The following is a 24,947-nucleotide window of genomic DNA, read 5'->3' as shown; positions in this document are numbered from 1 at the left end:
ATGGTTTGTGCCTGCTGATCAAACCACAGCTATGAAACATGTGACTCATCCTATCTCAGGAAAAGATCCAGGGGAGGCAGAGAAATGGGGGTAAAGAACTGAGGGCTCCTGGACTATCTTTACTGGTTGCTTTTCTGAGTTTCAGACCAAATTCCTAAATAGTTCTTCTATGGCAGCCACAGCTGAGTATTCTACAGAAAACATCTAAAACTTTGCTCTCTTCCCACTCTTCCCAATCCTACACACTTTGTTTATGCACATACACAGATGTACCCCTAATTTGGGGGTTCCTCTTGTTTTTCTAGGTCTCTTGGATGGCAACCAGCCAAATAGGTCTCCAGTCTCAGAGATTTATCATTTATTGTGTCACCCCTATTACAATACAGACATCCAATTTATTTCTTGGTCCTTAATGACTTTATTTCCAATAGTTCCTCGTACATTCCTATATTTGTATTCCCTCTGCTACCACATAGTTCGGGCCTGTATCCCTTGCCCAGACTCATGGAGTGATAGCCTCTCTTCTCCTTCTTCCAGTCTAGCTCCTCCATTTTGTCATCAGTGTCATCACAGCACCTAATACACAGCAAATTTTCAGTGAATATCAAAGTTCTTTCTGGCCTTTATTCCATAGATACCCATTGCCCATATTATGAAGTTCAAAATTCCTTCCCATGACTTTAGACCCATGGTGCTGGGCCCACTCTGCCCCTCTGATCCTCCCTTCCTCTGCTCTGCTCTCCCCTTAGGTAAAACGTGTTCAGTGGCCTCCTGCACGTCCTTAAACTTGCTCTCCTCTTTGCTCAGGTATTCTACTGTTCTATCTGAAATCCCCTTTTCAGACAAAATCCTGGCCACACTCTGATGCCTAATTAAAATGTCACGTAGCGGGATCCCTGGGGGGGGGCGCGGCGGTTTAGCGCCGCCTTCCGCCCAGGGCTTGACCCCGGGTCTGGGGATCGAGGGGTCGATAAAAGATCGATAAATAATCTTTTTTTTTTTTTAAGATTTTTACTTATTTATTCATGAGAGACACAGAGAGAGAGGGAGGCAGAGACCCAGGCAGAGGGAGAAGCAGGCTCCATGCACGGAGCCCGACGCGGGACTCGACCCGGGTCTACAGGGTCACGCCCTGGGCTGCAGGCGGCGCCAAACCGCTGCGCCCCCCGGGCTGCCCAATAAATAATCTCTAAAAAAAAAAAAAAAAAAAAAGGAAAAATGTCGCGTAGGGAGACCCTTTTCTAACTCCCCAAATGGGGATTACTCCCGAGCCGTGGCCTCCGTCTACTTCATCCCGTGCCGGTCGTCGTCGCAGGCCGCGGGGTCCGGGCGCCTCCCGGTGCCGCCCGCCTGAGGGCCGGTGCCGGTGACCCTGCGCCGTGCGGGCCCCGTCGCGCGCACACGGGGTCCCGCACGGGGAGCTCCTGAGGCGCTGGGCGGAGGAGACGCCGCCGGACGAGGTCGCGGCGGGCCAGCGGCGGCGCGAGGGCTCCTCGGGGCGGCGGGGATCGGGGCCCGCGAGCGCCGGGCGAGGCGGCTCTGAGGCGGCTCTGAGGCGGGCTCCGAGGCGTGTCCACGCGGCCTTCCGCCTGCTCACGACCCGCCGCCGAGCGCAGCGGCGACGCGGCTTCCCCCCCGCGCGGGGCACCGCCGACGAGCTCTCCTCCAGAGGCGGCCGCACTCCGGGGAAGTCCCGAGGCCGCGCCCCGAGGCCACTCCAGTCTCCGCCAACGGGAGGCGCGGCCCGCGTCTACCGCCGGGCGAGGGCGACGGCGACGGCGACGGCGAGGGGGGCCGCGGAGCGTGGAGACCGCGTCACGGCCCCGCGGGCCCCGGGTCACAAAGCCGGCGAGTCCCGGCCGGGCGCTGAGCGCGGCGCTTGCGCAAGAGGCGGCGGAGCAGGACGCGGACGCCTGCGCAGGGGGGTGGCCCCGCCCCGCCCCGCCCCGCCCCGGAGGCCGCGCCTGCGCAGAGGCCGCGGAGACAGCGCCTGCGCGGTCGGGCCCCGGACGCGACGGCGGCGGCGGAGGCGGCGATGGAACCGGCCGAGCCGCTCAGCGACCTGGTGTCCGCCGAGGGCCGAAACCGGAAGGCGGTGCTGTGCCAGCGCTGCGGCTCCCGGGTGCTGCAGCCCGGGGCCGCGCTCTTCTCCCGCCGGCAGGTAGGGCGCCCCGAGGCCGCGACCCGGTGACCCCCGTGCCCTGCGCCTCAGCCGGGCTTCCGGGGTCCGCCGGCGGGTGGGGGCCGCGCCTCAGGCCCGGAGTCGCCCCGACGGACGCTTCCCCTCGCGCTTGCATCTCCCTCATGGCTGCCGCCTCCCCGGAGCGGACAGTGGGAAACGGCTCTTTATCTTGGTGAGGCGTGACCGAGGTGTGACCCCGCCGCGTGCGCCCCGCCGCTCGGCCTTCGCGGGGAGGCCTCGGGGGAGGGGCCGGGGGAGGGCCTCGGGGGCGCGCTCAGGCCCCGGCACCTGCGAAGGCGACGCCAGCCCGCGAGGCCCCTCGGCCCGCAAGTCTCCCTCCCGGCGTCAGCAGCACGAGGCTCGGGCAGCAGGGCCTGACGGCGCAGAGCTCACTCCCGCCCACAATCCCAGCCCCTCTCACGACGCCTTTAGTGTTGTTTTTAGACTTTACTTATTCATGAGAGAGGCAGAGACCCAGGTGGAGGGGGAAGCGGCTCCCCGCGGGGAGCCGGTGCGGACTCGATCCCGGGACCGCGGGGTCACGCCTGGGCCCGAGGCCGACGCCCCACCCCGAGCGCCCGCGCCCAGGATGCGCTGTTACACCACTAGCCTGTGAGATCGTGTATCCTGCCCGCCCCTCTATCCTACCTTGAGACTGTGCACATAAGTAAGAACTTAATAGATATTTAGATTTAAATAAATCAGTGAACCGGAGCCCAGTGTAGAGAATGGGTCAGCATGGATGGAACGGATTAGTGTGTCACCGTGCTGCAGCACGTGTTCTTCGTGAATCCTGTAACCGGCCTCTCATACCCTTGAACTCGGAACTTCTTGAAATCTAAGGTTTGTGACAGGAAATTATGACGAAGCTGAATGGAGATGGAGGGAACGGCGGTGTGATATTTCATAGTTAGCAGGTGAAGGAGAAGTATGGCCTATCTTTCTTTCAGTTCAGAACTGAAAAGTTCAACGTGGCCAGAAAGCCAGGATGTAATAAAACTGGCAAGTAATGCAGCCAGGTGGAGTTAAGGTGATTGCAGTAGAGGAGGCCAGGGAGCTCTGGGGAGGACCCACCCCCTTGGAGGGTAGAAGCCCACGCATGGGGCTAGGACACGGGACCAGTAAGGACGCTGAGCCAGGTGCCCATCGGCGGTGGACAGGGCAGTGACCAGGCCACCTCACATGATCACAAGGGGTCAGTCACCACATGCCAGGATCCGTAGAGGAGCCAACATGCATGTGAGGGTGTAGGAGTAATTGGGAGCAAGGAGAGCACCAGTTCCCACTCCCCATCCTGAAGATCCCAAAGTAGGCGGAGTGTCAGACAATGGGCAGCACCAAGGAGCCATATTTCCATGAAGACAAAGAGAAAAGGGAAACACTCACCAAAGGTTGAGAATGTAGGAAAGACAGATGAGGTTAGAAAAGAGTAATTTGTTTTTTACAGTTTTTGGAGGGGGGAGAAGCGTGGCAGGAGTGGGCAGTGGAAGATGAACTCAGAAGAGAGCAGTGTTTGGTGAGACAGGGCAGCAGAGGCCCCGAGGGCACACCCAACAGCAGTGTCTCCCCAGGCGGAGCATGTACTTCTCTGCATCCCAGCCAGTGCACCTCAGGACCTTTGCCCCAGGGGAGTGAAAACAGGTTTACACAAAACCTTGTACATCAATGTTCATTGCACCGATTTTCATATTGGCCCAAACTGGAAACTGCTGGGTGTCCTTTAGCAGGGGATGTCAAACAAACTGCTGTAGCCATTTGGTTGGATGAACGGCAATGGAATGAACCACTGACATATTATACAGCTTGGGTGACTCTCCAGAGAATTGTGCCGCGTGAAAAAAGCCAGGCCCAGGGATCCCTGGGTGGCGCAGTGGTTTAGCGCCTGCCTTTGGCCCAGGGCGCGATCCTGGAGGTGGGATTGAATCCCACATCGGGCTCCCGGTGCATGGAGCCTGCTTCTCCCTCTGCCTGTGTCTCTGCCTCTCTCTCTCTCTCTCTCTGTGACTATCATAAATAAATAAATTTAAAAAAAAAAGCCAGGCCCAAAATAATACATACTGTATGATTCCATTTCTGTGACATTTTTGAGTTCTAGAAATGGAGAGTCGATGAGTGACTGCCAGGGTTGGGAACTGGGGGCTGAGGGTTCTGGGAAGTGTGGTTTTAAAAGTGACAGGAGGAAAAAAATAAAAATTAAATAAAAATTAAAAATAAATAAATAAAAGTGACAGGAGGGGCTCTCCTGGTGGTGGAGCTGCTCAGGGTCTTGACTGTGGTGGTGGATACATGAACTTCCTTGGGGTAAAACTGACCGAAGTGTGTACGCATCACACAGAAACAGGGCACTCTGAATAAAATCAGTGTCGATGTCCTGGTTATGAGATTATGCTCCGGTTTTGCAGAATAATACCATCAGGGAAAACTGTGTCACCAAACACAGGGTATGTGGCATCTCTGTATTGTGTCTTGATATAGAAATAATTAGTACATATGTCTTTATATTCTTCACTGCACGTGAACCCACAGTTACCTCCATAAAATGTTAAGACTGATTAAACAATTTAAAAATCAGGACATTATGCTAAGTAAAATAAGCTAGTCACAAAAAAGACAAATATTGTATGATCCCACTCATGAGGTACCGAGGGTAGTCAAATTCCAAAGTCATAGGGACAGAGCAGAATGGTGGTTTGCATGGACTGGAAAATGAGGAGTTAGTATTTAATGGGTACAGAGTGCCATTTTGGGAAGATGAAGAAATTCTAGCGATGCGTGGTGGTGGTAGTTGCTTAACAGAGTATATGTATTTAATGCCACTAAACTGCACACTTAAAAATGACTTAAATGGTAAGTTTTAGGGGCACCTCGGTGGCTCAGTTGCTTGAGCATCCCACTCTTGATTTGGGCAGCGAACCTGCTTAGGGATTCTCTCTCTCCCTCTGCCCCACCCCCTGCTCTTTCTCTCTCTCTGAAGTAAATCGATCTTTTTGAAGAACGGTTTTATGCTATGTATATATGGTTGGTCACAAAAAACCACCACGAATACTCACAGAAGGGAGAAAATTACAAAAAAAAAGATACCAAAAATTTACTCTGTACTGTAACAGTTTTTATTTTCATCTATATTGTAGCCTGCTTGCCAAGTTTTCTACCATAAGAATGGATTTTTACAAAGAAAATTTTTAAAGATTTTATTTATTTATTTGACAACAAGAGCATGCAAACAAGCAGGGGGAGCAGGACAAGGAGAAGCACCCCCTCCCCAGCAGGGAGCCCGACACGGGGCTCCATCCCAGCCACCCAGATGCCCCAAGAGAAAATATTTTTAAAAGGACAGTTAACAGTTTTTTTTTTTTTTTCCGTTTCAAATATTTTATTTATTTGAGAGCATACAAGCAGGGGCAGAGAGGGACAAGCAGACTGCCTACTGAGCAAGGAGCCAGATGCGGGGCTCCATCCCGGGACCCCAGGATCATGACCCGAGCTGAAGGCAGGTGCTCAACCAACTGAGCTACTAAGCTGCCTCTTTCTTGAGAGAGCAAAAGGAGTTCCCCTGACCATCTCCCGGAGTTGGAGTATTCTACGTCTCTCTGAGGAGATGGTCCAGGATTAGAGTAGTGGCTGAGGTCCTAAGCATTTAGCCCACCCAGTCAGGGATGTAACTGGCAACTCTGGCCCCTGGCCCTCTGAGTTAGCAGCCCCCAATGAGGTAGTAATTTCTTGGTTTCCACCCCAGTGGTCTATCTAGAAAGCCTAATTGTATTCCAAATGTTACATCCCCAAAGCTGACCCTGCAATAGCCCTGGGCACTGCAGAGACAGGGTTGAGATGCATACAAATACACACACACACACACAATGTGCCTAAATGTAGGTCTAGTCTTATGGATCTGATAGGATTTAAATAAAAATGAGAATGTTGAGAACCCTTGAATGATCAGTTAATAGTATTTCTCTCAAATCACTACTCAAAAGAGACTGCAGAGGTGGTGTTTTGCATCATTAAAAAAACAAGCAAACTAACTGTGGGAGGGAAGCTGGGGCTCCTTTGTTGGACATTTAAAGGCTAATGTTTAAAAAGTCTTTGGTTTTTCTCCCCTTAATGTTTCACTCACCTTACCTGTAGTAAAGATGTTGATTTCACACCTACAGACTAGGCCAGAAACACCTTCGGGGGAATTTAGGCCCACAGAGAGATACAGCTAAGGCTGGAACCTAGGTCTCCCCGGTCCCTGTTTTTTGGTTCCTCTTTGCCTCTGCCTGTTCCCATTTTCACGTAGGGTAAAACAAAGCACTGGGGACTCCTTAAAAACATTAGATGAGGTTAAAAAAAAAAAAGAAAAGGGTGACTGGAATGACCATATAACAGGAGGAGGGACTGTCCTATTTTTTGATGTCCTCAGGTGATCTTACAGTGTAGAGTGGTACACAGATACCTGTTTTAGCAGGCCACGTGGTTGGAAGATGGGAAGCAGAGATGTTCTGGATCAGTGCTCCCTCCTCTATCAGGGATAGCCACACGACGGCCCAGCGTGTTTAATGCACACTAGCAGCTTTGTGATACCCTAACTGTAGCATTCAGGAAGAGGCTTGCTCATCTCTATCAAAGCATTTGCCTCTTTTGAACTAATTAACGTCCAGTGGTTTTTTTGTTTGTTTGTGTTTTAATTAAAAAGAAAGTTTTTTTGCTTTTATTCTGCTTGCTAATGCCAGACAACCACACTGGGGGCATCCTATTGTATTAGAGTTTGGGGATGCAGTAGAGATGTACTATGGGGTGGAAAATAAATTTATTGGCAGCAGCCATAATGACAAGGAGCAGAGGGGTAATGAGCTTTGCTGGCATTGTATCCTCTCATACTCTGGGGCAGCGGAAGGTGTGTAAACTAACCATAGGGAAGAAATGGCTTTCTCCTAATGATCAGGAAGTCATGTTGATTAGTGGGTAGGAGGATCCTTGGGATGATATTCCAAATTCTAGAACTAGATTTTCCTTTTCAATGCTCTTTTTTTTTTATTTTAATTTTTTATTTTTTTTTTAATTTTTATTTATGATAGTCACACAGAGAGAGAGAGGCAGAGACATAGGCAGAGGGAGAAGCAGGCTCCATGCACCAGGAGCCCGACATGGGACTCGATGCTGGGTCTCCAGGATCACGCCCTGGACCAAAGGCAGGCGCCAAACCGCTGCGCCACCCAGGGATCCCTCAATACTCTTTTTGTAAGATAAGTCCAGCATATACACAACACTGATAGAATAGAACAAAGCCAGATCTCCTCTGTTTATTCTTTTTATAAGTATTTGAGTTCTTGCTCCATGTCAGTTATTATTCTAGGCACTGGGGTTATAGTAATGAACAGGAAAGGTAAGCTCCTTGCTTTCCTGCGGCTTGCGTTCTAGTGGAGGGAGACCCATGGTAAATAGCTAAGCCAATAAATAATTTCAGAGAATAAGTAAGAAATAAAAGAGGTAGTGGCATAAGGAAATTTTGGGGGTAATGAATGTGTTATCTTGCTGGTAATGATTTATCAGTATTTACATGGGCCAAAGTATATCACATTGTACACTTTAAATATGTACAGTATATGTGTCAATTACACCCCAGTAAAGCCATTTCAAAAAATAAAATACGGGCACCTGGGTGGCTCAGTCAGTTGAGCCCCTTCGGTTCAGGTCATGAACCTGGGGTCCTGGGATCGAGTCCCACATCAGGCTCTCTGCTCAGAGCCTGCTTCTCCCTCTGCCTCTGCCTGCCACTCCGCCTACTTGTTCTCTCTCTCAAATAAACAAATATTCTTTTTAAAAATAAATAATAAAAATAAAAAATACAATGGACAGTATAGGAAGCTAATTCAGATTGTTTGGTCAGAGAAGACCTCCTGAAGAGGTTATATTTGAGCAGAATATCATGAAGGAGCCAGTCTTGCCACGATCTGAGGGCGCAGAGCACACTCACCCTGTGTGGCTATAGCAGAATGACCTCCAGGGAGATCAGGATCAGGCGTTGGAGCCACATGACCAGAGCATGTCACTTATGTCTCTTAAGGATCAGGGCGCAGACCAGAGGCAACAGAAGAGCCGCCCAGCATCCTCGTCTCTAACGTGATGACAGGGCTCCTCATTTGGTTTTCAGTCCAGGAAACTGCCAGGGAATGTGAAGTGTAGGCAGGATGGGGACGATGATGCAAGTGGGCCAGTCAGCGTCTGTATTCTTCGTATTCTCTTCCACTGCAGCTTTTCCTTCCCTCCATGAGAAAGAAGCCAGCTCTGGCTGACGGCAGCAATCCTGATGGCGATCTCCTCCAGGAACACTGGCTGGTTGACGACATGTTCATCTTCGAGAATGTGGGCTTCACCAAGGACGTGGGCAACATCAAGTTTCTGGTGTGCGCAGACTGTGAAATCGGACCGATTGGCTGGCATTGCCTGGATGACAAGAACAGTTTCTATGTGGCCTTGGAACGGGTTTCCCATGAGTAACTGAGGGGAGGGGGACTCGGCTCCACCGCCAGCTATAAAAGCTGCTCCCCTCAAGAACTGGCATTTAACCTGGTGTAACTGTGCTGCTGCCCCTTCTCTGTACTAATGTAAATGATGAGTATCAGCACGTCCGGTTGAACATGCATAGGGCTGATCCCGTGTCCCTAAAGCCTCAAGCGGGTGCCTCTTTCCCAGCTCACGTTGCATCCCAGCATCTCCTCCTCTCCCTTTTCTCCCAGTGGCAGGACACTGGAACACTTTCACAAATCTGCCCCCATCCCTGACATCCTGCCTGGGCTCTCCGACCCTGGACTCCCTTGTTTCTTGCTCTGTGAGAGCAGTGTTCAGTCTCAGCCACGATGACACAGAGCAGATGATGCTCATGCTCACAGTTCAAACCCCACCTTCTCTCATTCAAGAAAGCATACAAGTGACTTTGTTGGATGGCTAGCTTTATCTACAGTAGTTTATTCTTTTTAAAAGTATAGCATTTACAGACTTCAGTATTTAAACTGCTAATAGGAAACACATTACTTTGGACACGTCTGTAACGTCACATTTGAGAGCCGACCCTCTGGGTTGATAGTGACTTTTTATGGTGAAGATGACTGTATCCCCTCCTCCCTTCAAATCTTGATGTGGTTTCTCTTTACATTATAGCCTATACATTGAGAATCAGATTTTCAACCCTGTCTGGCAGCCACGCCAAGGAAAACTCAGCCCTGGCTTCAAATCAGGGTGGAGGATGCCCACATTATCCTTTGCCACATTATCCATGACTTTGCAGGTTTGTCGTATCTGGGCAAGTAACTCTTCCTCTTCCTAGGAAAGACTTCTCTGCTGGATAGCGTCACTATTTACTGAGCCCACTAAGAATGGTCCTCAGAGTTTTGGTTCAGCTAGAATCCCTGGACCAATCCAGAACACAAATTTCTGCCCAAATGCCACTATCTTCTGTAGCTGTGGGGTTACTCAGTTTGATGTTAGCAAATTTGTCAGCCCTTCAATATGATTATCACTTGTTCTGTCATTTTTCTTCTGAAGTGACTCAGTGTCTTAAAAGGAATCTCTATGGCTAGGTGTTGAGTGTCCTCCCAGAAGTCCTACCTCTAAGAATGAGGAGAACATAGAATTGATATAAGGACTAAACAGAACCCTTACAAGCTACAGCCCATCCTTCTGTGTCTGTTTTCTGCTTGCTCCTGCCTTCTTTCTCTCCAGAACTTTTCTGAGGACTCCCCAGGTAAATTGTGGGCCTTGGGCTTTGCAATCAACCTACCAAGGAAGGTGGCTTCCTTCCGCAGTCATCGCTTCAGTGAGCTGTAGTTGAAAATGAGAGAACTGTTCCCTAGACAAAGTCAAATGTCTATGATTATGGCATTTGTAGTAAAACAACTGTGAGAATTATCCACTCAGGTCAGAAGGAACAAAACCAAGTAGATGCCTCTGGGGCATGTAGCCCCTTCTATCACAAGCCAAAACCTACGGAAAGCATTTTTTTTAGATTAGACTTTTTGACTTTTCTTTCCTTTTTTAATCACAAAAATAATCACTCATTTCCACCATCCGGAGATTGCCTATGGTAGTGTGGTATATACCCTTCTTAGTGTTTTTTCTATATGTATATAGAAAAATGTATGGTTTTTAAAAACAGATAAGAGATCAGATTGTGCTCTTTTATAACTTGCTTTTTCCATTTGACAAAATCCTGACTTCCCATGTTAACAGATAACCATCTATGGACACCCTTGTATTTCTGTACTATAATTTACTTAAACAATCTACTATTAGATTGTCTCCAGTCTCTTATAAACGATGTGATGTAACGTGCAACTTTATAGTTAAATCTGGATACGAATTCTTAACTATTTTCTACATTACTAGAAGTAGAATTGTAGGGTATGCACGTTTTCATGGATTTGCTCTCTTGACACATACTCTTCAGAAACAGCTGTGCTAATTCACCGTCCTTCAGCAGTATAAAAGAGCACTGATTTCTCTGAAACCTTCCTAACACTGGGTATTTATTATCATTAAAATATTTTGCCACTTTATAGAAAAAGTATCTCATTGTTTTAATTTGCATTTATTTTATGTTTAATGAAATTTTTATATACTTGTTGGTCATTTGTATTTTTGGTTTTTTTACAGAATTGCCAAACATTGTTGCCCCAGTAGCCAAAAATACCAAGTTGTTATTCTTGCCTTTGCAGTTTAATTTGAAAGAAATAAAGGCGTGTAAACAGTAGAAATTAGATTCCTCTATGTCCTTGGGAAGAATATGCAATCAAAAAAAGCAGAGGAGAATGGAGACCCAACCCTCCTGTCAACTCGTAAGTTAATCACTCAGTGTTTGCTATAAAATGAGAATGTCACCTCTTTGTTCCCCTTATGCATAATGGGCTCTCTGCTCTCAGCAGAGACTTGTGAAACCATTATCTGCTTTGTCACAGGTAGGCGGACGCAGCCCATAAGTAGAGGAACTTGCGGGTCCTGTTAGGGAGAGCAATTGATTTTTCCTAGGCCTAATTTTTCCTACAAAATTCTTTTTTTAACACAAAGACAGTGGTGTACTGACATTTTACATATTGTTACTACGCCACGTGTGAGCCTACTCCAGTAACTGTGATGTGTAACCACTGAGAACTTCTATTCCTGACGATGGTGGAGAGGTCGTTCGGACTGACCATCCCACTGAAAGCAGCCAGAAAGGCCGGACAGGCATTGGTGAGCTAACGTGTGTTTGAAGTGCTCCTGGACCAGGAGCACTGAGAAGACAGAGGCCCCAAAAAGTGGGCTTTGTGTTACGGGCTGCTCTTCTATTGGGGGCATTTGCCAGATGTCAAAGGGGGCAGTGCAGGGGCTGGCGGGTGATTGGGACAGCCTTCCAGAAGTAGGGGTCTGGGCCTGTCAAAGAGTGGTAGACCAGGTAAATGCTTCTCACATGGGGGTGAGGCCCTCAGTCCCCTGCACCCCAAGAATAGGGGTGAGCCAGAAGTAGGAAATAGGCTGAGGGGACTGCAGCTTGTCTTCCAACAATGTGAGTCCTTGAAATTAGATTAAGTCGATCCCAAAGTGGTAGTTTCCCAAACCCTTGGCATAAGCAAGTAAGAATGCTCTCTGGAGGAAAATTTAATTTTGACTTGTTTCTACAATAATTTTGCTAATACCATATTCTGAATGTGACAAAATGAAATCAGGCATATGAGACAGGATATTAAAACCAGTGAGGACCCCCTGGGTGGCTCAGTGGCTGAGGGTTTGCCTCTGGCCAGGGCATGACCCTGGGGTCCTGGGATTGAGTCCCACGTCGGGTTCCCTGCATGGAGCCTGCTTCTCCTCTGCCTGTGTCTCTGCCTCTCTCTGTGTGTCTCATGAATAAATAAAGTCTTAAAAAAAAAAGAAAGAAAAAAAAAAAAAAAAAGAAAACCAGTGAAACGAGGCCATGGAAAGAGGCCCGTAGAAGCCACAGATAGTGGAGCAATCAAATACAGACTATAAGATAATTCCTTACTCTGTTCAAGGAAATAAGCAAGTTTTGGGAATTTGAACAGATACCTGGACATGTGAAAAAAATATGAATCCTAGAGTTAAAAAAAAATATCCAATAACCAAAATTAAGAATTCAGTGGAAGTTTTTGACAGCAGATGATGCATAGCTGAAGAGAGAACTAGAGAACTGGGAGCTAGGAATAATTCTCACTTATTTGCAAGACTAAAACACAAAACCTTATACATTCCTGAGAGCAATTCAAAGGAAACACATTTATAGGGCCAGAAAACTACAGCCCAGAGGCCAAATCCACTCAGGCTAGCATCTGATTTATTGAGATTCAGGAGCCTGTGACCTAAGAATGGTTTCTACCTTTTGAAATGGTTACAGAAGTTCTTATGTAGTATCTCCCAATTTTACCTCTTACCCTGCAAAGCCTAAAATATTGATTAACTGGTCCTTTAAGAAAAAAAAGGTTGCCAAATCCTGACTAATTTTGTAAAGAGTCGACTTTTCTCCACAAACTGATGTATAAATTTAATAAAATCCTGGTGAAAAAAAAACATTTCATGAAATTCATCAAACTGATTGTATGAGTTCTATGGGAGTGCAGAGGACCGGGCTAGCCAGGACAGCCATGGAGGAACACAAGAGGCAGAGTTTCTCTGTTGGACGGACATTGTCACAAGAATGGACAAACAGACCCACGCATGTCACACCTTGATTTATGACAAAAGCGGGGGTGATGATTTGGAGGGAGCACAAGGAGGGTTCCTGCAATGCTGGAACTGCTGTTTTCTTATCTGGATAGTGGCTCTGTAACATATTATTAAGCTGTATGTCTTTTGTGCACTTTTCTGCATATATGCTGTATTTTCATAACAAGATTTTGAGAGAATGTAACTAATGATCCTACACAACTCCCATTTTCCTTTTTTAAGACTTTTTAGGGGCAGCCCTGGTGGTTCAGCGGTTTAGTGCTGCCTTCAGCCCAGGGCGTGATCCTGGAGACCCGGGATCGAGTCCCACATCGGGCTCCCTGCATGGAGCCTGCTTCTTCTTCTCTCTCTCTCTCTCTCATGAATAAATAAAATCTTTAAAAAAAAAAAAAAAGACTTTTTATTTTGGGGACACCTGGGTGGCTCAGTAGGTTAAGCGCCTGTCTTCAGTTCCCGTGATGATCCCAGGGGGTCCCTGCTCATTAAGGAGTCGACTTCTCCCTCTCCCTAGGCCCCTCCCCACTCTTGTGCGTTCTCCCTCTCTCGCTCTCCTTGTCTCAAATCAATTTTTTAGATCTTTTAAGATTTTATTCATGAGAGACAGGGAGAGAGGCAGAGACACAGGCAGATGGAGAAGCAGGCTCCCAGTGGGGAAACCCATGTGGGACTCGATCCCAGGACCCCGGGGTCACTCCTTGAGCCAAAGGCAGATAGATACTCAACTGCTGAGCCACCCAGGTGCCTCTCAATTTTTTAAATCTTTAAAAAAAAAAAAAAAAAAAAAGATTTTTTTTTTTTTTTAACTTTTAAGTAATCTCTACACCCAACATGGGGCTTGAACTTACAACCCCAAGATCAGGAGTTGACTCAATCAACTGAGCCAGCCAAGCGCCTCCACACCCACTTTCCTAAACATTAGTTCTTCCCTTCAGAATTGGATGGCACTTCTTTTCTATTACCTCCTACATCTATACACATTTAATAATTAAACCTTGTCTCTGCTTCCCTCTAAGGAAGATAAATTCCATAAGGGTAGGGACCAAGAATATATGTTATATGTTAATTAGTCAAATTTAAATAAAATTTTCAAAAAAATTAGGTACTACACTTTTTTTCCCCAATACTTCTTGATAAAGACAATGAAAGCAGATGTGGTACAAGATCGCACGGCACATCTGTGTGGTCATGACCCTGTCTAAGTCCATAGGGTAAGAAAATAAAGGTGTTAGCTTCAGTAGTGCCAACCTTTCAATTGTGACCAAGGTGTTCTTGTGTTTGAAGAATTAAATTCCCAGAATATGTCTAAATATGTCTAAATGTTAGAATTTAAGGTCAGGTGAGGGAAATGTCCACCAAATTCACTTCAAATCTATTGAAACTAAAAAAAAAAAAAACAAACAAACAAAACTATTGAAACTTTGAATTCATGTAGCCTTGTATGGAAACAATGTTACGTATGATGTGTAATTTGTAGCCTGTGACACAAAACTGTGTGTACCCACAGCAAAGTATTACAATAATGGTTCTAATTTTGGATGTCAAAAACAAGTCCTGGGGCATCCAGGGGGCTCAGCGGGGGAGCGTCTGCCTTTGGCTCAGGGTATGACCCCGGGGTCCTGGGATCGAGTCCTGCACTGGGCTCCCTGCATGGAGCTTGCTTCTCCCTCTGCCTGTGTCTCTGCCTCTCTCTCTCTCTGTGTCTCTCATGAATAAATAAATAAAATATTTGAAAATAAATCAGTCATTTGAAAACCCGGTGGTCCCTCTCCAGTACTGGCACTGGCTCAAGAACGAGTAGCCCAGGCACGGCCCTGTGTCTCCCTGTCTCCCTTGACGCTCACTGCTGGATGAACAGGATATTCTTGTTCCCACAAAGTCTCCATCTTCTTTGCTCCTCCCTCCCCGAGTCGGAGTGTGGTTGTCCTATGAATTCCGGGTCATCTGGTTCCACGTGGCAGGCACGATAGGGAGAGAGTGCCTGTAGGGAAAGGATGCAGAAACCTAGAGGCCTTTGCCTCCGAACTTTGTAACACCTTAAACTCCTGAAGAACCGTGGGAAACGGCATGTCTACAGTGGCACTACGGTCGGGGTTGGTGGAGTGACGCAGAGAAAAAACCGGTGGAGAGTAGAAAAAGAATGTAAACGCTGCAGCCACCTAGGTAATAGGAATCCAAACACCTTATAAGAGAACTGTAATGTGTGCGCTGTGAAGAAGCACACTGTCGAGAGGTTGGTGTGTGTCACTTCCACAGACAACACTGAGGGTCACTGTCGCAAACACAGGTCTACTTGGGTAGGGCCCACTCACTCTGTCCAATAAAGAGACCGAAGGACATTTTTAGCTGCCAGACACCAATAGCCGGTGCTGAAACGCCGGACAGGACCTGGCAAGGAGGAGAGGATGGTGTTGAGTTTACGGCCAGATGGCTTCGTTTTAATCAGACTTGCCCATGTTCAGGAGGATGTAACATTTGGGAAGTTTTGCTTGGGGCAGTGACAGACCAGGAACAACCAGGTCTCCGCGTTGTACTCAGTTTTTAAAGTACTTATTTGGATGTTCACACGCACGCTCACCTTATCCCTTGCCTGGAGAGCACCGCTTCACAGCTGCAGCCTCATAAAACACAAGGTTTGAGATCAAAGGACACTCTCCAGAGTTTGAAGTTAACCTTTGCACCCTGGATTCACACCACCAAGCCACCTAGACCACGACGCAGTCTGAAAAATATTTCAGGATACTTTTGAACGACACGTCTAGAGTCTTGTGGAAAAACAGGTGCAGGTGACACGAACTTTGAGTCTTCCTGGGTTGTGGCAACAGGAAGTCATTACAGCTGCAGATTTTCCTAAAGCAACGATTCAAATCTCCAGGCCAGGCTGGCATAATTAGGGTTCAGGCACCTTCCCAGTGGGACGTGAGAGCAGGAGATTACAGATGCTTTGGATTCCTCTGGAATGTGCTGAAGGAATAAGGTCATCACTGTGGGGTGTCCAGTCATTTGATAGAACCAAAGGCCAATTAACCCTCCCAAACCAGGAAACTGGCCCATTTGTTTCGCTTACGTATTTATAAGTAAAACCACAGATAGCTCAGAAACTGTGGAGGAGGGACAGTGCGCGTGCCCTTTGGCTCGGAAACGCACGAAACCACCGCTGGGAAAACCAACCAACCAACCAACCAACCAACCATCCAACCAACCAACCAAATAAATAAAAAATAAAAACAAAACAAAACAAACAACCAAGTAACATCTATGACCTCCCTGAAATACCGCTCATGGGTCACGCCTCTGTCGGTCACCCTCGAGGGCCCCACAGCCCGTGGACTCCTGTGAGACTCTCCAGAATAACATCCATGTTCGCCCTCCAAGTCTTCTCCAGTGGGCTCCGGGCACCTGGGCCCGCGCCTCGGCAATTACCTGACCTCACCTGACCGGGAGGTTGCCTCAGTCAAGGGAGGTCAACTCCAATTACTTGCCCATCATTGCCCTCCGCCACCCACACCTGCCGGCCCGCCGACCCCCAGCCGAGCAGCAGCTGTGCCGCCCCAGAAGCTCTCGGTACCTGGTTCTCGCCGCGGCACCTCTTCCCCGTGCGACGGCTGCAGGGCTCCGGGCTGCGCCCCCGCCCGAGGTTTCTGCGCTTTTCCAGCCACGTCCGCCACGTTACGCGGGGAAGACCTGGGCACGGGACGCGGCGGCCTCCGCGGAGCTCCCACCCGGGCAGGAGCGCAGAGCGACCTCCGAGGACCGCAGCTCGAGCTTTTCCCTCCCTTCGGCTTTACAAACCGGCCAATCACCGGTCGCGGCGGCGTCGCTCCCGAGCGCCCGGCCAATGGCGGGGAGGGGGGGCGGGCCTCGGGGGAACGCGGCCCAATGGGGGCGCGCAGGGGGCGGGCCCCGGACGGCCGCCGCCCAATGGGAGCCCGGCTGGAGCCCGGCCGCGGCTGGGCGCGGACTTATAAGCGGCGCCCGGGGGGCGCTCGGGGCTTCGTGATGAGGCTGGAGACTCGGGGCGCGTCTGCCGTCGGCGACCCTCGGCGACCCTCCGCAGACCTCGCCCGGAGCCGCCATGGTGAGGGGGCGCCTGGGGCGGGCCCGGGAGTCCCCGCGGGGGCCGGCGCGGGAGAGCGTCTGGGGCGCAGGGGGAGGGGGAGGGAAGGGAAGGGGCGCCCGGAGTAGGGGCTGCGCGGGAGAGCGCCCCGGGGGGGACGGGCCAGGGGGCGGGAGGGGGGCTGCGGGAGGGCGCCCGGGGGGACGGGGGCCAGGGGGCGGGAGGGGGGCTGCGGGAGGCTGCGGGAGAGCGCCCGGGGGGACGGGCCAGGGGGCGGGAGGGGGGCTGCGGGAGGGCGCCCGGGGGGACGGGCCAGGGGGCGGGAGGGGGGCTGCGGGAGGGCGCCCGGGGGGACGGGCCAGGGGGCGGGAGGGGGGCTGCGGGAGGGCGCCCGGGGGGACGGGGGCCAGGGGGCGGGAGGGGGGCTGCGGGAGAGCGCCCGGGGGGACGGGCCAGGGGGCGGGAGGGGGGCTGCGGGAGGGCGCCCGGGGGGACGGGCCAGGGGGCGGGAGGGGGGCTGCGGGAGGGCGCCCGGGGGGACGGGCCAGGGGGCGGGAGGGGGGCTGCGGGAGGGCGCCCGGGGGGACGGGGGCCAGGGGGCGGGAGGGGGGCTGCGGGAGGGCGCCCGGGGGGACGGGCCAGGGGGCGGGAGGGGGGCTGCGGGAGGGCGCCCGGGGGGACGGGGGCCAGGGGGCGGGAGGGGGGCTGCGGGAGGGCGCCCGGGGGGACGGGCCAGGGGGCGGGAGGGGGGCTGCGGGAGGGCGCCCGGGGGGACGGGGGCCAGGGGGCGGGAGGGGGGCTGCGGGAGGGCGTCCGGGGGGACGCGGACCAGGGGGCGGGAGGGGGGCTGCGGGAGGCTGCAGGAGAGCGCCCGGGGGGACGGGCCAGGGGGCGGGAGGGGGGCTGCGGGAGGGCGCCGGGGGGGATGGGCCAGGAGGCGGGAGGGGGGCTGCGGGAGAGCGCCCGGGGGGACGGGGGCCAGGGGGCGGGAGGGGGGCTGCGGGAGAGCGCCCGGGGGGGATGGGCCAGGAGGCGGGAGGGGGGCTGCGGGAGAGCGCCCGGGGGGACGGGGGCCAGGGGGCGGGAGGGGGGCTGCGGGAGAGCGCCCCGGGGGGACGGGGGGCGCGGGTGCTGCGCGGGGGGCGGGGGGCGGAGGGCGGCCTGCTGGGGCGCTGCAGCCTTGGAGAGCCGGCCCCGTGGGCCGCGGGCGGGGCGGGGGCGCCGAAGCCGAGTGGGGGGAGCGGCCCAGGACAGCCCACCCCGGCCGTGCGGACCCACGTCCTGACCACCGAGCCGAGCTTCCACCCTGCGCGGGGCAAGGGCGACCCCGCCGGGCCCTCCCGCCAGCAGGATGCTCTGGGTGAGCCTTCGCACTGGCTCCGACTCGCAGCCGCTGCCTCCGTCGGCCCCCAGACCTGCCCCTGGCCTTCTCCCCCGGGGTTGTGGGGGACACAGCGCCCCCGTTGGCACCGCGGCTCCCGGGGCCCTGCAGGAGCCCTGGCCGGCCTGTCCTGGGGCACAGGGCTCCGAGTCCCCCTCCTTCCCTGGCCAGCTCACAGGCACCAGGCGGCTTCCCCGGGTTCCTGCCCCTGAACACCTAGGCTTTAGGCGGTGAATGAAGACAGCGGGAACCACCGTTTGGCCTAGAGCACGGGCCGGCCTGGAAAGGGAGCCCAGGCTTCTGGGTTTCAGACCCTGTAACTCACTGCTAGGCCTCAGGCCTTGGAGAGGAAAGATAAAAGGATGCATCCGGGGCCTTTCCTGGCCCCACCTGGCTCCCTCCTGCATTCACACCGCCTCACGGCTCGGCTTCCCCCAACAGCACGAGTGTATCTCCATCCACGTGGGCCAGGCGGGCGTGCAGATGGGCAATACCTGCTGGGAGCTCTACTGCCTGGAGCACAGCATCCAGCCCAACGGCACCATGCCCAGTGACAAGGCACTGGGCAGCGGCAATGACTCCTTCAACACCTTCTTCAGCGAGACAGGGGCTGGCAAGCACGTGCCCCGGGCCATCTTTGTGGACCTAGAGCCCACGGTCATAGGTCAGTGGCCGGGAGGGTATTTGTTGCCAGCCCCATAGTCTGCGGGGAGCCCTGCTCAGGGAGGAAGCTCTTGGGACACAGGCAAGGCCCTGCCAGGAGCAGCACTGAAGCCTGCCGCTCTGGTCTGGACTCTGACTCCCGGGGGTTCCCCGGGGTTTCGTGTGCGGAGAGGATGGTAGGTCACGGCAGCCCAGACCCGGCTGGACGTGGGAGTGAGGGGCCCGGCCCAGGATGAAGGCCGCAGCAAAGAGTGGGCGTAAACACAGACACTTTAAGCTGCCTCTTTCCTCCCCCCAGACCCTTGAGGATCACATTGCCTACGGAACTGAGCGCAGAGACCTGGCTGTCGCTGGCTCCCAGGCGGTTCTCTGCTTCCTCCTTTCTGCATCTGGATCTCCTCAGTTTCCTGTCCCTGAAAACTTTACCCCTCTCCTCATCTATCTTTCTTTTCTTTTTTAAGTTTTTACTCATTTGAGAGAAAGCGAGCACGTGCGCACAAGCAGGGGGAGCCCCAGAGGGAGACGGAGAAGCAGACTCCCCACGGAGCAGGGAGCCCCACGAGGGGCTCAGCCCCAGGACCCCGGGATTGTGACCTAAGCCAAAGTCAGACACTTAACCGACCGAGTCCCCCAGACGCCTCGCTCCGTCCTCATCTTTCCAGAGACCGTTTTGTGGACATTACACTGTGGGCTGGGCTTTCTGCATCAGTGTGTGTTCTTGTCCTGCCAAAAGTCAAGTGAGACTCCCCTGGACGCGCTCTGGTTCCTCCCCAGGTAGACGGGGCTGTGAGGGAAGGCACAGTTAAAGCCCCTGACCCGGGTCCAGGAAGGACTAACTATACTTTGGAAGTGGGCGTTGCAAGGCCGTCGCCCCCGCTCCCTCCTGCAGGTGCACCAGGGCAGCTTGGCAGCATGGGTCCTGGCGCCCGTGGCCTGTGGGGATGAGACCCCTCTTACCTTTGCCCTCTCTCTTCCCCCCCAAGATGGGGTGAGAACTGGCACGTACAGGCAGCTCTTCCACCCTGAGCTGCTGATCTCTGGCAAGGAAGATGCTGCCAACAACTACGCCCGAGGCCACTACATGGTGGGGAAGGAGATCATCGATCTTGTGCTGGAGCGAATCCGAAAACTGGTGAGTGCACCCAGTGCCCTCGACACCTGCAGGATCCCATGTGTGTGGTGTTCCTGCCTGGCCGGGAGGCCGGACACATGTGGAAGAAAGGGAAACCGCAGGCCTGGGCTGTGACCCACGCCCCCCGGGCCCTGGTGGCTCCTCTGCTTTGCGGGAGGCAGGCGGGGGGTGCTGGGGCCTGGGTGTGCGGCCTGGCCGAGGAGCCTGAGGGACCTGTTCGCCGTGAGTGTGGACCCAGGCCCCCGCCCTGCTGGCTCCCAGCTTTGGCAGGTCCCTCTGTCCAATCCAAGCCGCCTCTGAGCCCCAGCAAGTAGGTGGGGGCAGCCTGTGCTTCGGCTCCCAGGCAGAGCCCCGGAGAGGCTCCTGCTTACTGGTTAGCGTAACCACTTCCCACTTGACCCCACCCCTCGCCGGAGGCACGGAGCGCGGGCATGAGGCCAACTAGCAGCCAGTTCCTTGGCACTGGTCCCTAGAGAGATCGCCCAGACAGACGCTCTGCTGCTCATGCACCAGCGGAGGCTGAGGACTTGCCATCGACTTGGGGACTGGGATTCGATGCTTGCTGAACAACATACCCCCGGCTTAGGGTTTTCTTAAAAGGTTTATCGAAGGGTTGGAGTGTGTTAGTTTGCTTGGGGGGATGTTTCTGTTGTCACCAATTTGCAGAAAGTTTGTTTTTCATTTAAGTGATTTTTATTGAGATAGACTTGTCACAGTGCTAGTTTCAAGCGGACGGTGTAGGGATCCAATAAATGGATGTATCGCAAGTCAATGGAGAATTTTTATATCCTCCCTCCCGGGGCGTCCGGTGTAGACCGATGCTCTTGTAGCCCAAGGACCAGCTACGTCAGAAGTGAGCGAGGGCGCTTGTTAACCCCGCGGGTCCCTGTGTTCCAGTCCTGGGAATCTCTGCTCGACAAGATGCCACCCCTGCCTCCCCCGCCTCCCCTGCCTCCCACTGTCCTGCAGCCAGGTGGCCAGGCTACCGAGTGGAGAGGGCCCAGCTCTGACATCCAGTTGTCCGCCCTGTCTGACCCTCCTCTGCCCTCCCCTCCCACTGCCCCTCATGCCCCTTCACACACCCAGCAGGGCCCCTGGAGGTCATCTGTCCCCTAGACCTCCAAACCCCTGCAGGTGTTCTCTTCTCACCTCTACCGAGGCGAAGCACAGGAGCATAAGAGAACTTTCTGGAATGGTGGGAGTTTCTGTATCGAGAAGTTTGGTAATATAGGTAACACCCTGCCACACCGTCCGTCGTACGTGCGATGAAACGTATACCCCTAAGTACCAATTGTGCTGCAAAGCATTTTCCTAAGTGCAGAAGGGAATACCATTAGCCTAGGGCCCCCGTAGTTTTGCAGACAGAAGAGGGCCGGGGCCGGGGCCGGGGTCGTCCCCTCCATCCTAACGGTGTCCCCTCCTGCCCCAGACAGACCAGTGCACTGGGCTCCAGGGCTTCCTCATCTTCCACAGCTTCGGGGGTGGCACCGGTTCAGGCTTCACCTCCCTGCTGATGGAGCGGCTCTCCATGGACTACGGCAAGAAGTCCAAGCTGGAGTTTGCCATCTACCCCGCTCTGCAAATGTCCACCGCGGTCGTAGAGCCCTACAACTCCATCCTGACCACCCACACCACCCTGGAGCACTCGGACTGCACCTTCATGGTGGACAACGAGGCCATCTACGACATCTGCCGCAACCTGGACATCGAGCGCCCCACCTACACCAACGTCAACCAGCTCATCGGTCAGATCGTGTCCTCCATCACCGCCTCCCTGCGCTTCAACGGGGCCCTCAACGTGGACCTCACGGAGTTCCAGACCAACCTGGTGCCATACCCCCGCATCCACTTCCCCCTGGTGACCTACTCCCCCATTGTGTCAGCCGAGAAGGCCTACCACGAGCAACTGTCAGTGGCAGAGATCACCAACGCCTGCTTTGAATCCTCCAACCACATGGTCAAGTGCGACCCTCGCCATGGCAAATACATGGCCTGCTGCATGCTCTACCAGGGAGAGGTGGTGCCCAAGGACGTGAACGCCGCCATCGCCACCATCAAGACCAAGCACTCCATCCAGTTTGTGGACTGGTGTCCCACGGGCTTCAAGGCAAGTTGGGAGTGAGGTGGGGTTGGGAGGTGCGGGGCTGTGTGCCCGCCCAGGGGAGCGTCCCAGGAGCTGCAGGCAGGGCAGGGGTGCTGGTAATGGGGAGAACCAGGCAGCCAGCAGCTTTGTTCTCAACAAGCTCGGCTCGTACAAGGCAGAGCGGGTCTCCTGTCCCTTCGCCCGGCAGATAGGCGCTCCCCGGGGCGGCTGCTCCGGCGGGGGCCAGGTGTCAGCCTGTGCGGGGGGCGCAGCCGCCTAACACGGCCCCTGCTCCCAGGGGAGGGCTTTTGGGGACACGGAAGGGCCTACCATTCAGTGACGGGACAGGACACGGGTCGGAGGATCTGTGACCCCGGCCCATTCCTTGAAGACTCGTGGGGAAGGCTTGCTCGACGCCCCTCTCGCTTCTGTCTCCACATCCTCAAGGCTGCTGGGCATGTGGCCTACTTGAAGTTTTATGGGTTGTTCCAGGGTGAGCTTAGAAAGATTAAAGGTGGCAGCTGTGACGTTTAGGAAAACGCGGCTTCCCTGCCCGGTGACGCTGGTGCAGCTGTGAGCGCGATGGGAGGGGACGCAGGGTCGTGAAGCGGCGAGCCGTCACCTGCTAGGACTCGGGAGCTGCCCCGTAGCTCAACCAGAGACAGGTGCTGGGAGGTCTGGAGGCGGATCCTCCAGCTCCGAATTAGGAAAGCGTGGCACCTGCATTCCGTAGGCCCGCAGCCCTTAGGGGCAGTGAGCGGAGGCGACCTTCTGTTTTTCAGTGCTGAGTGTGAGGGTCTCCCTGTGTCCGGGGCAGAGCAGTGCTTAAGGAGACGGGGCTTGGATCCCGTTGGGGATCTTCACAAGGTTTCATAGTCCCTAGACTGTTTTCTAAACTACAGGAAAGTGGGGAGATTGAGCACAGCTGACACCCGAGTGCCTACTGCCTGGATTCAGCACCTGGGTTTCCTTTACGTTTGCTTTGCTGACCCACTTAGACTGGCCTACGGCTTTTCATGACACATAAGTTCGTTTTTGTGCCTAACAAGATTCATAATAGTTCTCCAAATTAAAAATACCCAGGCAGCATCCGAACTTTCCCAATTTCTACAGATGCCTTTCACGTCAGGTTTTCAAAGTCAGGATTTAATCCAAGCCTCGGCATTATATGTGCCTCTTAAGCCTTTTTTATTTATTTATTTTTATTTTTAAAATTTGGGATCCCTGGGTGGCGCAGCGGTTTGGCGCCTGCCTTTGGCCCAGGGCGCGATCCTGGAGACCCCGGATCGAATCCCACATCGGGCTCCCGGTGCATGGAGCCTGCTTCTCCCTCTGCCTGTGTCTCTGCCTCTCTCTCTCTCTCTGTGACTATCATAAATAAATAAAAATTAAAAAAAAAAATTAAAAAAAAAAATAAAAAAAAAAATAAAATAAAATTTTATTTATTTATGATAGTCACAGAGAGAGAGAGAGAGAGAGAGAGAGGCAGAGACACAGGCGGAGGGAGAAGCAGGCTCCATGCAGGGAGCCCGACGTGGGACTCGATCCCGGGACCCCGGGTCACACCCTGAGCTGAAGGCAGACGCTGCACCGCTGAGCCTCCCAGGGGTCCTCATTTCTTAAATCTTTTAACATATAACATCCGCCCTTTTTCTTGACGGTGACTTGAAGGCACTAGTCTAGTCGCCCTGAAAGTCCCACCTTCTGGACTTGTCTGTTCCTTGGGTGCTGCACCCATGTCTGTCACCCCCACGCCTCTTACCGACTGGTGGACGCCCCACCCGGGGCCCGGCCGTGTCTCGGGTGTGGGACTCCTACAGACCCCCTCCCAGCAACGCGGAACCAGGGTCTTACGCCACCCGCTATTTCCTCTCAGGTTGGCATCAACTACCAGCCGCCCACCGTGGTGCCCGGGGGCAACCTGGCCAAGGTGCAGCAGGCAGTCTGCATGCTGAGCAACACCACCGCCATCGCCGAGGCCTGGGCCCGCCTTAACCACAAGTTTGACCTGATGTACGCCAAGCGGGCGTTTGTGCACTGGTACGTGGGCGAGGGCATGGAGGAAGGAGAGTTCCTGGAGGCCCGAGAGGACCTGGCTGCCCTGGAGAAGGATTATGAAGAAATGGGAGCGGAGTCGGTGGACAGTGAGGACGAGAACAAGGAGTTCTAGGGCTCCTGGCACCTGCCCGTTGGTCGGGCTCCCTGTTCTGTTTCGCTAAGCCCCACAAATACAGTCAATGTCTAGATGACGCGGGGCTCTCGTGACATGCGGTGTGGCCGGGCGCAGGCCTCGGAGCGGCGACTTCCGTGTCCCCCTAGTCGTAGGGCAGGGCGGCTGCCGGCAGGGGTCGGCGGCGCTGTCCCCGCCATCAAGGCCCCTGACTGCCGGCCGGGGCTCGGGCTGCGTGGCGTGTCCCCCAGTCCCCAGGTCCCCAGCCGGCCGGGGAAGACCAGGGAAGGGCCAGCCCTGGGAGGGGTCGTACCATTGGCTGCCCCTGGGCAGGCAGAGGTCTGTGCGCCAGGCCCATCGGGGTGGGGCCGCCCGCTGCCGCGTGGACGCCCAGCTCCTGGGACACGGGTCTTCGGCGGGGCTGTGAACGTCTGAGATAATGTTGAAAGTGCCTGTGAACCTTTGAGGCAAAAGAAAAGTTTGTTTTTTTATTTTTAATGGGTCCCTGATGAGAAAGGCCCCGTGGGTCTGGGAGCCGGCTGCTTGTGGCCTCGGGGCAGCTGAGGAGCCTGCGCGGCCCAGGTGCAGGG

At 53.7% G+C, this 24,947-nt stretch overlaps 2 protein-coding genes and 1 long non-coding RNA gene across 4 annotated transcripts; 2 read left to right on the top strand and 1 right to left on the bottom strand.

The window, feature by feature from the left end:
• The first annotated feature begins 1,963 nt into the window (after window positions 1-1,963).
• Window positions 1,964-10,914, top strand: RABIF (RAB interacting factor). Its single transcript, XM_072831486.1, has 2 exons — window positions 1,964-2,161; window positions 8,417-10,914. Exons 1-2 carry the CDS (start codon window positions 2,036-2,038, stop codon window positions 8,660-8,662), a joined length of 372 nt encoding a protein of 123 aa, XP_072687587.1. The 5' UTR covers window positions 1,964-2,035; the 3' UTR covers window positions 8,663-10,914.
• On the bottom strand, window positions 8,433-16,642 carry LOC140636026 (uncharacterized). Its single transcript, XR_012033391.1, has 2 exons — window positions 16,440-16,642; window positions 8,433-15,835 (listed from the first exon to the last, which is right to left on the bottom strand). It is a non-coding gene; the product is annotated as an uncharacterized lncRNA (long non-coding RNA).
• Window positions 10,857-24,436, top strand: LOC140636023 (tubulin alpha chain-like). Of its 2 annotated transcripts, XM_072831480.1 has the most exons (5): window positions 16,808-16,949; window positions 18,751-18,973; window positions 19,956-20,104; window positions 21,534-22,211; window positions 24,064-24,436. In XM_072831480.1, exons 1-5 carry the CDS (start codon window positions 16,947-16,949, stop codon window positions 24,355-24,357), a joined length of 1,347 nt encoding a protein of 448 aa, XP_072687581.1. In that variant the 5' UTR covers window positions 16,808-16,946; the 3' UTR covers window positions 24,358-24,436. The 2 variants fall into 2 exon arrangements, with proteins under 2 accessions (XP_072687582.1, XP_072687581.1); XM_072831481.1 differs by lacking the exons at window positions 16,808-16,949; window positions 18,751-18,973 and adding an exon at window positions 10,857-10,995.
• Window positions 24,437-24,947: the final 511 nt, after the last annotated feature.

This window comes from Canis lupus, chromosome 6, assembly GCF_048164855.1.
Source record: "Canis lupus baileyi chromosome 6, mCanLup2.hap1, whole genome shotgun sequence".
NCBI classification, from domain to species: domain Eukaryota; kingdom Metazoa; phylum Chordata; class Mammalia; order Carnivora; family Canidae; genus Canis; species Canis lupus.
This window is presented reverse-complemented; position numbering and strand designations above follow the sequence as displayed.